At 44.0% G+C, this 15,364-nt stretch overlaps 1 protein-coding gene across 1 annotated transcript; it reads left to right on the top strand.

The window, feature by feature from the left end:
• Positions 1-954: 954 nt before the first annotated feature.
• LOC118511321 lies at positions 955-15,356 on the top strand. The gene is made up of 8 exons (XM_036054243.1): positions 955-1,167; positions 9,276-9,395; positions 11,556-11,716; positions 11,871-12,057; positions 13,292-13,334; positions 13,409-14,579; positions 14,648-14,887; positions 14,956-15,356. The coding sequence occupies exons 2-8, from the start codon at positions 9,284-9,286 to the stop codon at positions 15,088-15,090; spliced, it is 2,049 nt and encodes a 682-aa protein (XP_035910136.1). The 5' UTR covers positions 955-1,167; positions 9,276-9,283; the 3' UTR covers positions 15,091-15,356.
• Positions 15,357-15,364: the final 8 nt, after the last annotated feature.

Here is a 15,364-nt window from a genome sequence, read left to right as displayed (position 1 = left end):
AATTAAAAAAGATTAAATTTTTTATAGATTTTTCTTAAATTTGAGATCCTTCAACTGAATAATAGAACGCTATGATTAAATTAGATTACGATCAACATCCACCAACACAAACCGTTTTCCTTTATAAGAAATTAGTAGTCTTATTATATTGAGAGCAAAATTTTATTGATAAGCTATGCTAGCCTGTGTTTGTTTAGCAATTTGGTACAAAATATCCAAGATATGATATACAAGATTTTTTTCTTAAATGTAGCCTTTACATAGCTTTATCGTGAATGTATTCCTGTCAGCTGCATAATGGCATACTTTTGAAAGTCTAAGACTGTTACTTGACGAAAGTTAACCTTTGCCTTTAATAGAACATCTCGTACTAATATACAAATTTCAAAATAGTGAACGTCAATTAAAATAAACGATACTAATTTAACACATTAAGCAAAATAAAATCACTCAATACTGTTCCAAAAAATCTCAATTACACAATACAATTGCAACTATTTTTGAAATTTAAGTAAAAAAAATATTGCAAAATCATGTCAAATTACTTTCCTCGATCGCAACCAGCAGAACCTCCATTGCACCAAATTTTCTTTTATCCAGGACCATTCAACGAACAACGCAACATTGCATGCAAGATGCACATTCAACCCCTAGCAAGCGATCTTCAATCCGTTTCAAAACATACTTCAACCGACGCGCCATTGCTTAGTGTTGGTGTAGGTGCAATAAATCCATTCCCCTCGCCCATCCCCACACACACACAGCCACCAATCCGATCAACCACGCGCGATTCTGCCGCGTCTGATCCACTCACGAGCCGCGAGCGAGTGAGGCGTACAAAACCCCAAACGCGGCGGACACACGCACACCACGAGCACAGGAAACACCGGCACTGAAGCTGCGACCTGTTCCGCTGTGTGTGGTGGGGTGGGTTGACTCGGGCGCGCACATGCTCAGCACGATGGCAGACCGACGCACCACGAATCCGATGCTCGATCGTCAGTCTGAGTCGGTGCGTACATTCAAGCGGTCCTGACTTTGTGGAGTGTGCGTCGTCGCGCAACTGTTGTTCATAAGCGCGGTCCGTTGTGCAGTGCAGTGTGTTGTTTTTTTTTATTCGCCTCCGCGTTTGAGTTGTTTTCCGTTCCACCGCATATCCCGAAAAAGGTAATTCCGAAAGGTGAACAAGTGTACCACCAGTGGGACGAGCCAGTGTGAACGAGAAACCAGTGTGTGAAGACTTTGTGGGCTTGAGTGAGCGCACACGGAAAGGAAATGCACGCAACTTGTGGACGAAATGGTGGACTGAATGGTTAATGTGCGCCAAAAGTTTAATCTATTTCTACTGTCGGCCTTGTTTGGAACAAAACGTGACACATTTGGGCTCGTTGAAATGCACTTCGTGAATGGTTTGGCAGTGGATTTGGAATGGAATTTTGGAATCGAAGTGTCTTGATAGCTGTTTGATGGGAAAAAAAGATTTGAAACTATAGGAATTCGTTTTAGCGTCATACGTTATACACCAAGAACGATCTTCCTTCACGAAAAAAGTCTTGTTCGTCTCTGGGTCCCGACTTTGGTTAGATTTGTTTCACACCTCATCTCACATACACGTACACATCACAAACACTCCCTATTTGCAGTACGATTCGTTCAACGATCATCGTAAAACAGCGGATGATCGCATCCCTGTCCCTCTCGCTCCGATCGCCACCTTCCACTCGTCCAAGCCGTCCAGAAATGGTTATCAATTATCACTGACACGGCTGTCGATCGTTTGAGACGACTTATTGGACTGCACTGAGCATGCGCATCAGCTGCCGCTTGAATATTGCGCTCCATCTCAGGGAATGACCCTGAAGAATGCCATCCCAACAGATAGTGGCAAGCAGTTAAACAAAAGTTATTAAATTACCAACAGAAGGCTGATTTAACTGATTCGGCCAAAAACAGTAGCACCAAACGGACCCTGAATTTGATGATGGTATGGTAAGAACCTTCGGGATAATGCATTAATATTTGCATATGTAGTCGTGCTCGGTGCTGGTTTCTTCGGTGACAAACCCCCTAATGGCATTATGCCATATGCGACAAAATGCCAAAAACTGTTGACCGAAGAGACACATTCCTGTTGGGCAAACATTAGCATTCAAATTCAAGCCACAAAACCGGTTCGTAGAATTCGTAACCGCGGTGAAGGCTGACATGCTAAAATGGGGAGAATATTATGCGAGAGACGAATCGTACCACAATCGAATGTATTCTGAGACAGTACAGGTCAAATTTTGCATTGATTGCTTCAGGGTACAGGGTACAGGGGTTTTCAGTTTATAGACCAACATCATCAACGCTTATGATAATGCTGGCAGATATCGATTGAGGATTTTCCTTTATTAACTAAAAAAGACCTTAATTACAATTTAAAAAGAGCAAATTTTAAGTCAAATTATCTCGCCAAACTCTGCAGTAAGCGGCTAATGTTGCGCACTTAACGCTCAACTACCAGGGAAAACGGACTGCGTAACAGCAATCTCAGTCTCCACTGCAACTATTTATGAACAATAAAGCACAACAAAACTGTCCCCGTACTCTGGGTCCCTTGAGTGTCATTTAGCGAACTCATCGTAGGATACAGTTTCCGGTCATAAATCCGTCCCACACCTCCCACACCAGACTCACCGAGCTTAACACCCAAACAATTCACCATCTTCGCCAGAAAACCATTACGGATGCTTACCACGGTGAATCCCTATTTTCTCTTCACGGGTTTGAAACATGATACGAAGCATCGGTGACAGTTGCTACAAACAAAAGTGTGTCTTGTCTGCCGTCTGGCTCTCCCCCACTTTCTCTCTCTCTCTCTCTGTGGGACATATATCGCTTCCCAGATTCAGCGAAACCTAAATGCGTGTAAGAACTTCAAATTAAGCGGATGATTTCATAACACCTTGGGTCGTTATTTTTATGCACGTGAATAATCGTTCCACACAGCGCCGAGACGATGACCACACTTTGCGTTTGTCGAAGGGCCCACGCGACCCGGGCGCGTCCACAAACAATGTGGCGCTACCTCTGTCAACGATGTCACCGTACAAGCTTCGATCAACCCATAGTGTTTCGGGTCGGATAGTGATCCAACAGCGCCAACTGTAGGAGTAGTTGAACGGTTTGCAGCAAACTTTTGCGGATTGAAACGCTCCGAGCAGCCTCCAAGACACATACTCGCACACGGACAGCCACACTGTTGCACAAAGTGTACTTGTGTTTAATTAAATGTTTATGCTGCTCCAAACCACTCGCAGCGAGTGGGGCGAAGGGAGTAAGAAATGAATACGATCACATTGTTGACTTTGCAGCTCGCTGCTTTCGGTGTATGGGTGTGAGGCAAAGGGCTGCTGCAGTTTTGCGCGGAGGATTTCGGTGCATACCGGTACGGTGCAATTTTACTGCACCTACAGACAAGAGACTGCAACCGTTTGCTACGATGGATTAGTTTGCGGTTGTGGGTATTAGTGCTTCGCCCGCTCGCTGCTCCAGTTCCGTGCCAGTGCAACCCACTTGCCACCAGTCGGGGTTGACCGACATTTTCGGGGTGCACTGAGTGACTGTCCGGGGTGAGAAGGCACCGGCTTGTGGTCGGTGAGCGATGTGGCGATGCGTGGGTTGAGTTCGATTTCACTAGATTACCGGTTTGTGGTTGCTGTACGGGGAGGCAGGCTGGTTTTTTTTTTTTTTTTGAGAGTAATTACGATTGTTGTTTTACAGTTTGTAAAGGATTACTGGAGACTTGCCTGGTTATAAAATTGATTTAAATTTAAACTACTAAAACCACCTTGAGAAAGCCAGTTCTGAGATTAAAACAATCCATATGAGATCCAGCTTTGTGAAGCTCATCGTTCTTTACGCATTTTTTCTTCTTCCAATAAAATTTCCATGCTCTAAATCTCAAACGAACCCCGGATACTCTCTCAAGTATCCCTCAAAAACCAATCAAAAACCACTTATCCGCTCTTGTTGCATTTTGGGCAGAAATCAATTCTTCATAAATCTCAAACAACTTGATCGTAGTCCATCTTGATTGCCCACACTCTCTCTCTCTCTCGCTCTCTCTAGTATCTCAACTCGCAAATTGCGTGGGATTGACTCGTGCATAGATTAAACGTTGCATAAGAACGCGCCCGGCTACATCACGAGCTGCATGTGTGGCCCAGCAATCCTCTCACTGCACTGGAGACAAGGTTGCAAGCACACGATCATAGGAAAGGGAACTCTCAAAGGCGCCAGCCGGCTTTGCGTCGCTGAACGTCTCCCTCGCCTTCCTTCTGCCCGCCTCTTAGTCCCACCCTTCCCCTGCGGTTAAGTCAATAATCAACCGGTACGCAATCGTAGAACCGTTTGCCTAGCGAGCCTCGGGCACGATGATAGACGTAATGGTGTCTTTGAACTGGCTGACGAGGACAGCGTTAAAAGCATCTGCTTCACCGAAAAGATTCCTCCCGCCATCTCGGTTGACTTCCGGTGGCTTTTGAGCTGTGGCCGTTTGTTGTTTGCCAATTTTAGTCAATCGTGCCACAAATGGTAGCTAGCTGCGAGCTAGTTCTTGTGAGCAAAACAAAAAGGTCGTTTACTCACCGTTTCCGCTCGACACTGCTTTTTTTTGCATTCGGATGAACTCCACGGATAAACCCGATTTTCGATGCCGTGCCCTGACTGTGTGTTTCGGTCGTTACTGATCGAATTTTCCACCCGTCGTTGGGCGCGTTTCTAATTTTAGCGATGAAAATTTGACTTTTTCCCAGCCCAGCTTCCATCGTGCACCGGTCCGGCCCGGGTCGGATGGATTGTTTACGAGATTTTAAGGAATTTCCTACCATATGAGCGACCGTACCGTACCCGGAGGTCCAAAAATACCGGCCGATTCTCTCCCGTGCTCGAAGCCGTCAGGCAGAGAACGTCAAGCAGGCCGCAGCAAACCACTGCACACAAACAAAACAAAAACCCCGGCCGGCCTCAGGGCCATCCGTGGTCCGTGCAGTGTGAGTGTATGTGTGTGTGTGTGTGTGTGTGTGCGGTTGCTTATGGTGTGTGAGTAGCCGGTTACCGTGACTGATGGTGGGTCGCGAGAGACTGGCGGCGATGCTTTGGAGCAATAATAATTTCATTAACAGGTACCACGCTTGTTATGGCACGTACTGTGAAATTTGAGTCAGTGTCGGGGTAGTGAAGGGAAACGATCGGTAAGATTGTTGAATTTGCTTGCGTTTCAAGAATTTTATGGAGTTTTTGTAACCTATAAACATAGTTTAAAGGCTGTTGTGCATTTTTTTATTTTTGACGAAGCAGACACAATTTTTTTTAGAAAAGTTGTAGAATTAGTAATTGCAGTTTATGTGTTTTCATTTACATATCTTATTGTTATTGCATCTTTTCATTTTATTTCGTTATATTTTTCATTTGTTCTATTCAAATTATCAGTATCGGTTATTTGTTTCATTCAATTGTTGTTTCTTTTATTTATTCATTGATGGTATTTTATTTTAAATTTATTTGTGTTTATTAATTTGCTTGACGGACTATTTTTTATATTTTTTTCTTCATTAAATTTAAAAGGTTTTTAAATTTTTTACCTCAAAAGTAATCTTGCATTTATGTTTTGAGTAGTAAATGATATTTGGTTAAACTTTCAAGGAGTTTTGTTTTATTTGAAACATCTCTCAACCCTAAGACCCTAAGAGTAAAAAAATATATAAACAACATAAAATCGCCCTTAATCACGCAAGGGTTAAAACGCACTGCATGAAATCAATTCTCTCGTCTTTGTCCATGCCATCGTACTGCATACCAAACAGCCCAGCAGCCTCTTCAACTTCGCCCCGTTGTCGCTACGTGTTTCGTTAGAGCACGACCCAAAGAACGCGCGTTCAACAAATGGCGTATGCGTTTTCGGCTCGCCGTTTGCTAACGTACGCGGCAAACGCGAAGATGCTACCCGTGTTTCAAAGCAAATAAACATGTGTTCCACGCGTTAACAAACCTTTCTGAACCGAGCGGACCGGACGTACAGTGTACAGAAGGCAAAGCATACGCAAAGCAGGTTAGGACCTGTGTCTCGTCCATTTTTATTGGCAGACGAAACCACGCACGATGCAATCGCCAACGCTCGAGGTGCGTTATAAATGCAGAACCCTTCTTAACCACGTCACGTTAAGAAAGAAGTGAACGAGTTTTTGTGCGAATGCAAAAACGTACGCCCTTTAAATTTTGTCCCAGAAACAAAAAACCTTCCCCATCGCGATCGATCAAGAAGATATGGCGTCTGTCTCGGTTGTTGTTGTTCTTTTTTCCCCCCTCCAGTTCATGTGGGATGAAGCAGTGGAGATCTCGGACTGTTTGGCTTGCGCCTTTGGTGTTTTTTTTTATTTGCGTGGGTGCCAATTGACACTTGATGATGTCATCGTGCGATGGCCATCGGCGCCGGAAGGTCACTTGTTGCTGTGGACCGTATGGGTGGTGTGTACTCGGTAGGTTCACGAGATCGTTTCGATGTGGTAACCTCGCTGAACCGATGCCAACAAAACTCACTCACCACTAACTGGCAAATTGTGGTAGTGTAACTAGTGGCCAGATGAACATTTACCAACATTGCATGCACCAAACCGACCCCGACTGATTATTCAAATTAATAACGCAAGAAAGGATCTCGTGGTTACGGGTTGGTTCGTGGAATTTGATGATCTATTCCTTCAGGCTAGCGTTGGTTAGCATGAAGGGAGATAAATTTTATGCCCGACCGAGCTGGTACCAGCATTGAAGCAAACGGTGCAGAAAAGCTTATTTTCCACGAAAGCTTGTTATTGGCAGTGTTCGTGGAAGAGAATCTAGTTAGCTGAAGCAGAAAACAAAAATCGTTGAAGGCTTCGGTTCAAATAATAATATTACAATTTTATTTTAAATTGCATTCTCTTTGTGAAATGGTCTTTTCTAGCTGCTTTGTGAGCACCAGAGTCAGAACTATGGTTGAATTTGATCGTTTCGCGAGCGTTCGTTAAAGTTGCTTACGATGATCATTTAAGTTCATTCCTGTTCAGTTTTTAATTTTCAAAGTTTGTTACGTTTAATCTTAATTTGTTTGATAAATCTTAATTTTACTAAATCTAATTTTGTGGCTTTATTCCAGATCAGAATATAAAGCTGCAAGTTGAAGTTCTATAGAACGATTCATTAAAAATAAGTACTCTAGCATCTGTGCGTCGATTTTTTATTGTTCTTAGGCTAACGAAGATTTTGTGCCTTTCGACTACGTTAGTTTTTTTCGTCAGGTTGTGGGCCGGTCCGGTGGCCTAGGTCCGAGGTTCTAGTCCTATCAAGACCGCCTTCCCATAGGCAGTCAGCTTTTGTTTCAGGTAAAATCAAGTCACAGAAACCCAGAAATGACAGGCCGAGTCCTTTCAATTTTTAAGCGCCAATGAATAAGAAGATGGATTTATCCATCGAGGAAAGCTCTGAAGTTCTGAGTCCGCTTAGCTCATATATCCAATTCTTCAGTTCCCATTTATTTGACCAAGTTTTTCTTTGAAATTTATGTAATGTACATTGCCTTCCAACCAATGCAATAGACGCTTAACTTGTAGGCAAAAATATCTATTTATATTTACTAATAGCAAAAATTTTAGTTATTACCGACTGTGTTCAATCTCCATTCCATACTGTCGTTTGGAAAAAAGCGCCAAACGTTTCTAGAAAGGTAGAATCCAAGAATATCGTATTTAAATTGTTTATTCATTGTTTCTTTCCTAGAACAACAACAAATAAACTACAGAATAAAATAAAAAGTATCAGAAAAAAAGCAACCGATATCATCAACGTCCCACTCCTCCACCTAAATGAGATATAAATTCTGCATTGGTTAAATTTAACGACAAATTCCCTTAGCCGGAAAACTAGCTGACGTAACACACTATCTATGACATCAGCGAACCGTTCGGTACATGACGAACTAACGACTCCTCCAACACTTAATTCCGGCGGAAGTGTGTAGGTTGAATTACTCTTACGCAGACGAGTCACCAAACACCGCCACACGAGTATGTCGTCGCGACTTCGAAGAAATGGAGCTATTCTATTCACACGCCTTTTCAAAACCACCACACACACACATTGTTTTCACACTCCAAAATAGGGTTTTTGTTAGTCCAAATTCTGTTTGGCTCAGCTCGCAGGCACCAAACTCGAGCACCGGATGCTGCAGCAGTAGTGAGGAATTCCGTCAACCATCCGGAACTGGGGTAAAGAACGGAATTGCAAAAATCTTATACACACACGCGCACGTGGATTGCTGGCCGAGTGACTTAAAGAAGAATCACAAACAGCTCAACTCAAAAACCTGCCCTAACCTTCAACTTCGCCGTTAAAGCTATCCCCACGGTTACGGTGGTCGTGGCTGGGAATTGTTGTTTTTTCTATCTCTCTCTCTGTCTTCATCTCGCGGAGAGATACATTTCATGACCATCGTCGGATCCCATTTATGGAGCGCTCATGGCTTTTCACCATGCTGGAGGCAATAACCGTGCCCGAGTTCGATACGTACGTTCAGGAGGGGTTTTTTTTTTCTTCTGGTCCACCTTTCAAGCGCTATCAAAGTCGCGTGACACGGCACCGAGTTCTCTCGGTGCTGTCCGTCCATCCGGCCGTCTCATTGATCCGGCGTTGTCGTGAGCACTGGAGCTAGTTCCGGGTTTCCTTGGCTGGACGATTTCATTTTCGCCGCTGTAAAAGGAGTGCACCGTTACCGGACAAACCTGCGCAGCCATCCCAGGGTCGAGCCCGGATCGTAACAGGTTTCTGGTTTTTCTCTCCATCTTCGGCACTTGTGCGAAACCTATGCGATGTGGTCGGATGTGGTCGATTTCGGTTCCAGTCCAGAGCCTTGCACCGAACGGTGATCTCATTAGCAGATGCGACCCGACAGCATCGACTGCACCTTCGTTTGCGATTTATGACTGTGGCAAATCGCTGCAATCGCTATTACTCAGCGAACCATCGTCTGTATAATGGGTGTGAGATGCTGCGAGCAATGCTGAGACCAAGCAAGGACACCAAGGCGTAAAACGGACTCACAGCAATCAACGCAGCAGAAGTTGGGATTTTCCAACATGAAATGGAATATTTCATTCCGTTTCATTTCGTTTGATTTAATTCTCCCCTTGCTTGCTTTCCATTCAACGTATAAATCGTTTTATAATGTCTTTCCTTCCCTGTTCGTTTCTTGTCCGCAGCGCCAACCATGACGACCAGGGAGCAACGACGGGAAGAGTATTCGTCCTCGGTACGCGTCATGTCACCGTCTCGGTCGCTTACACCCACAACGCACGGCCATCAGTTCGATAATAGATTGGGTAAGTTGGTGACGTTTATGCGGCAGTGAAGCGTTTCATGACGATGCGGTTGGATCTCTTCCATATTTTCCTTTTTGTTTTTTTGCTTGATTAATTCTCATTTCACCTTGAATGAATGTTCCCGTTTCACCAACGCAAAGAGTTGCAGCTCAAGTGAGTTGTTATTACTTTGCAAGACTCTAATCATTACCAAGGACATTCATGCATGTACCTTAACAGCTGCAAGCAATTTGCATCCAGCACAATACGTTCCAATTCCAGGGACAATGGAAGAAGGTTTGATGCATTTGCACATGCATGTATCTGACGGTGAGCAGTTAAGCTGCAATCTTCCACCGTATGTGCAATTTTTCAGGTCAGGGATCGTCAATCTCAAGCACGAATTGATAAATATTGAATCAGGATACTTTTGCTTTTGAAGAAACTTTTGATTTATTTGTGCTCTATTACCTGCGGATATGTTTGACATTTGAGGAAAATATAAGTCGATATTCGGTATTGAGATTGTTTTTTTTTTGTAACTATTCGAGCAACTTAAAATTAAAAAATCGTCGTTCATTACACAAACTCTTCAAAATCGGAAAAACAAAGTTGAATGATTAACAGTGACAGCAGAATGCAAACGTATGATTTTTTTTTAGATAAAACTGACAATTGATCCATTAGATGATAAGTATATCGGTACAACTTTATTCACATAATGCCATATTTAGAGGGACAAACATAAAGTCGATGTATTATAAGCTATTGCACATTGTTCATTAGGGTTTTTACTTGAGTTGATTATTTGATGAGGATTTATTTGATAAAATATTCGGAATAATCAATTATCATACTTCTTTATTATTTTCTTCATTCGAAATTTTTTGATAAAAATAAAAAAGTAAAAAAAAATAGAGACCGGTAAACAAACTAAGCTATCAACCACTGGCACCACTGCAAGCACAAAATATTCGTCTTTCGTACGAAATTCATCCTGCTCGCTAACCATTTCTGGACTCTCATTGCCAGCTGTAGCAGCCCGTTACTACCGGCACTAATCCATAATAGAAAAGAAAAGTCCTTTTGCATGACTGCATAATTTAAAAAGCATCCGCCTTCCTTCAAGCATGATATTAGAAAACACACCGAGTAATAATGATCAGTGCTTTCCCTCGGGAACAAACGGAAGCAAACGAATGCCATTTCCCGCTGTTCATCGGTAAAGCAACACGAAGTAAGAAATTTTGGTATTGTGAAAATGTGATGAATGGTTAATTTTCCTCAGCGAATAGACAGCTTTCTACAAAAACTCTTGACATTTTTTTACGAGAGTATGTATAGTTATATTATATTTTAATTTTCCGAAGTAGAAATACAGAAATTTTAACCCCAACGTAAATAAAAAACCAACCACTCTCATTCTACAAATTGAAAGTAAAAATAGCACTGCGAAAAGCAGGTCAGCAGTTGGAACTTGCTTCAGTTGCGATGAAGAAAAGGATCGTTAATGGTCCAGTTGGTAGAAAATGGCACATTGTTTACCAGCTCTTCGTCCAGCTCGAACAGCATGCCTTTGTTTGCTTAAAAACGAGCAAAGGTCAACTGATAGACATAACAAAAAGGTTTTTCTAAATTAAAAACTCAAAGTGAAGACATCGTCTTCAAACAGTAAAAAAGACGCTTTAAATTCATTTAACCAAGAAGCAGACTTCCTCATAATTAAGAGCTTAATGCAATTTTGTAGCATGAAAAATGTCTGTTTTAATGTTTCCAATTAATTCATTGAATTTCTATCCCACGAAATAGATGCAGTTCTCATCATGCACCTTAGAAAGCAACGAGAAGTCACTAATTAGAATTAATAATCAGCGTCTTAAATCTTGTTTCGCTTCTGTGTGCTTCCGGAGCTCTATTTCTTGACCTTCTCATCAGCACTCATCTCTCTGTTTTGAAGTTTTTTTTTGTGCTTGCTACCTCTACTAACGAACAAGCGGACAAACTTTGTTCATTTATTAAATCTTCAAACGATTCTTGCGTGCGCTCCCTAGCGTTTCTGCTCCACACCGTACGCTCATGAACCAAATCACCTTTTTTATCCGGTTTAAGCTCTTACTTAAATATTTATTTATTATCCGTTGCATCCGTTATTTTGCATTTTCTTTCCATTTTTGCTCTCAGATAATCTCCTGGAGGACCTACAGGCAAGCGTTTCCCGGCCGGGAAGCTCACTAGGTCAACCCATCACCAATTACTCGTCGACGCGCGAGGTGCAGTATTTGCAGCCGGCCAATGTCACAACGGTTGCCCGCGAACGATCCGTCAGTCCCTCCATCACAACGGTACGGTAGTCGGCACGTCCTTTCGCTGCAAATCACACCGAGCTGTTGCAACCAGTCACTTTTCCGCCGGTTGTTTGTTTTGTGATTTTAATTGTTTTTTCACTTTGCTTTCTTATTCCCTTTCCTCAACCCCGAACGTGGATGATTCACGCAGAACGAACGGAAGGTGTACAAGACGGCCAAGTACGAGTACAAATCGAGCGGTGGTAGCACGGTGGCACCCGCAGGACCGGGCGGTCGTTCGGATCAGTCCGTTAGTGAGGTGTACCAGCGCAACATTAATCAGCTCGACACGCTTCTGAATGATCTTGAACGTGAGCGCGACTCATCGCTCGATCGAAGTAAGTAGCAAGTGTTCTGCTGCCGCCAAAAACCGTCGCCAAACAAACAAAACGGTGGTAAGATGGCGGCTAAAAGCTAAAAATAAAGCTACACCCAACCCATCACACCTTTTGGGTGCAGAGACGTCTACGGCGTGATTAATCATAATGACGTTTCGCGTTCCGAGACCGAGGTCGTTCGATCGGGATGTTTAGTGGGGGGGGGGGGCTGTTCTCCGTAAAACTAAAATCATTTTACTGCGTTGGTGATGTGACACGGTGAGAGTAGTGGAGCGCCAAGTTTCGTCTGGCTGCTGGGACTCACATGTAAACTGGCTGTGTTTGTGCTTCTGCGATATAGTTCTACCGTATCGACAATGCCGTTGCACGGAAAGTAGCACAATGTCAGCCGAAAATTAAGTTAAAATTAGCACGATACACCGAAAACCTTTGCCGCGTACGTTCGCGTTCTGATTCTGGGCGTCCTGAACTGGGTCAGCGGGCCTGTTTGCAAGGCACGGTACAAAAACGAAGATGAGATGTGTCGAGATATTATTTGATACAATTTAATTGTGCTCGTTTCTTGTGAGGAAACGTAAACAGTGTGTCAACAAAATCAATCAGTTGACAGGTTCCATTTGGTGGGAAAATATTATTTTCATGGTTTTTTGCTAATGTCGATGGAGAAGCCTGGTGGTTGACGTACGGATGAGTATTCGAGAGACAGGGTTTTCGAAATGTGGTGCGACTGTTTTGATCGATTTTGACTCATTCAAAGATAACCAAGAAACTTTTAAACAGCCGCTTAGTTTTTTCGCCTTTTTACAGCACTCGGTATAGCTTGTCCGACCATACGGATTGGTGAAAATTGTAATTTTGAGATTATGTTATAAAGTAATAGGTAGACAGGATAGACAAAGGCATGGGCCCGCAGCAACTTAAAGTCACTCTACTTATTTTATTTTAAGTTTTACAAGGGTTTATGACTGGAGTGAGTAAAACTATTTCATTATCCTTTTAAAGATCATACCGAACATTTTCTATATAAAAGAGACAGCTAAACTTTATAGCCATAATGGCTGAATCATCGTCGGAGGATTGATTTGGTAAATGATTTCTGCGGAAAAGGTTAATAATACAATAAACAAAACACTAGCACACCACTCCGAACAGACAGTTTTGCGAATTTCACCCAATGCCTCACCTACAATCATTAAATTTAATGAACCTGTGTTGTGGCTTTAAATATTTCCAGGTAGCAGGACGGTGAACCGTGATGGAATCGACGCTGGATTACAGTGAGTATTTGGGGCGCTGCATTTTCTACCGAACCAATTACGAATAACCTCTAATATTGCGATATCTATTACAGCGAACCGGGTACGAAGATCATCAAAACCACTACCACGTACAGCAGCGCCGGCGGTAAGCAGCAGCCCGTAAACCGAGAGCTGGTGTTCGATTCACCAAACAGCTACGAGGTGCGTCAGTCACGTTCACGTCACCGTAGCCCACCGTACGAGAACCATGCGTCCACGACGGTGAAGAATGTTTCGTACGGTTCGGACAGCTCCGGCATCTACGGTGGCATTAACCGGGCGGCCACGCCGCAACGCTCCATGACACCGGCACGCTCGGAAGAGTATTACACCGAAACACGTACCATCTCGCCGAGTTCGGATTTGGTCCCGCGGAACGTGCGCTACAATGAAACCGTCCACGTCGATGACGCTGCCAATGTGCTACACAGTATTCCCCTGTCCGACAACATCTTGCCCCGTCCGAACACGAAAGTCACCACGACGGTGCGTACGTACACGTACGAGTTGCCACCGGACAGTACACCCGGCAGCACCCTCAACCAGACCGTCTCGTACACCAATCAGGCAGTTAATCAGACGACCAATACTCTGCCAGCGCCGGGCTATCCGGAGCATCCGTCGCAGCACGTGAACCCAGGCACCAAGACGGTGCTGGTCAAGAACGAAACCTTCAACACAACTAACAACGTGCAGGAGTACCCGGTGTCCACCATTCTCAACCATCCGTTGCCACCGAACACGGCCAAAACCATCTACTACAAGAAGGACACGAAGCATTCGACCACGAACTACTATCCGGATCAACCGGCTGAACCGGGTTATCCGGGTAATTTCCGTGCGATTGATGCACCTCCACCGACCGGTGGTCCTGATGGTGGTCCGATAAAGTACACGGTGCAGGAACCGGGATACCCACCAGGCAATAACACTACCTACGTTTACCGTGAGGAACGCACCAACACAAACAATCGGTACGGATCGCCTGTGCCCGTGTCGGATAATCTGTACCCACAGCCGGGAGGCCCGGGAGGAGTTCCACCACCAACAACGGTAACGTACAAGTACAGCTCTACCACGACTAATGCGACACGCAATCTGTATCCACCACCGGCGGAACGAGAACCACTGCTGCAACCTTTCCCAACGGACGGCATCGATCGGAACGACATCGATGGCAATCCTCCCCGGCGGCTGGATGATCTTATGGCCACATTTGGAGAGGTAGTATTTTGAACGCACTTCACAAAGAAGACATCATCAAATTAACCGGTCCTACTTATCTCTTACAGGATGGCCAAATCATTTACCAGTCGAAGGTCACATCACAAACCGACAGTGGTACGGGCCCGAGAAGACCATCGCCCGAAAAGAACGGAACTGGCCCGAAACCGATCGATGACACAGTGGACCAAAAGTCGGCCTCGAATCAGCTGGCGTCGAAGAATATTGCTGGTCCACCGGTGTACTACCCTCCCGGCCATGAAATGTTTGCCAAGAAGGAGATGGAAGCTAGTGGATGGAGATCACAGGTATCTGGACGAATAATGGACAACTTAGAAGCGTCAGACTAACTCTCAACGGTTTTCTCAATTTCCAGGGGGAATATGCGAAGGCCAGCGGAATGTATAAGTACGAGGCGGAGAGTAAATCGAAGAGTTCCAGCAAATCCGGTGCCGCTGTTGTACCCGTCTGTCTTCCGCTGTGTTGTGCGATGCCCTGCTCCATCATGTAGTCCGGCACGAACTCACAACAGCGTGTTTCTTAATGTTTCTTAACCTTAACAATCGTCAGTGCGTGTTGCGCGATTTGAGTGTCTGTATCGGGATGGATGGATGACGGGACAACGCGCACGTACATCAGTAATGTGCCAATCTAACGATATTATATTTGCCTGTTATGCTACGTCGCAGCAATGACTATTACTACACCGTTTATACACCTCCTTACTGTTTTAATTCTAGTGAACTAATAAAGCGAAAACCAATATACACAACCGAACTGAAGTG

The sequence above is a fragment of the Anopheles stephensi genome, chromosome 3 (assembly GCF_013141755.1).
Source record: "Anopheles stephensi strain Indian chromosome 3, UCI_ANSTEP_V1.0, whole genome shotgun sequence".
NCBI classification, from domain to species: domain Eukaryota; kingdom Metazoa; phylum Arthropoda; class Insecta; order Diptera; family Culicidae; genus Anopheles; species Anopheles stephensi.
This window is presented reverse-complemented; position numbering and strand designations above follow the sequence as displayed.

Bases quoted from the DNA above. Each gene is read 5' to 3' on its own strand.
- LOC118511321 (XM_036054243.1), top strand. From the start codon at position 9,284: ATGACGACCAGGGAGCAACGACGGGAAGAGTATTCGTCCTCGGTACGC. The intron at 12,058-13,291 runs GTAAGTAGCAAG...AAATATTTCCAG, and splicing joins CGACTCATCGCTCGATCGAA to GTAGCAGGACGGTGAACCGT. The intron at 13,335-13,408 runs GTGAGTATTTGG...TATCTATTACAG, and splicing joins GGAATCGACGCTGGATTACA to CGAACCGGGTACGAAGATCA.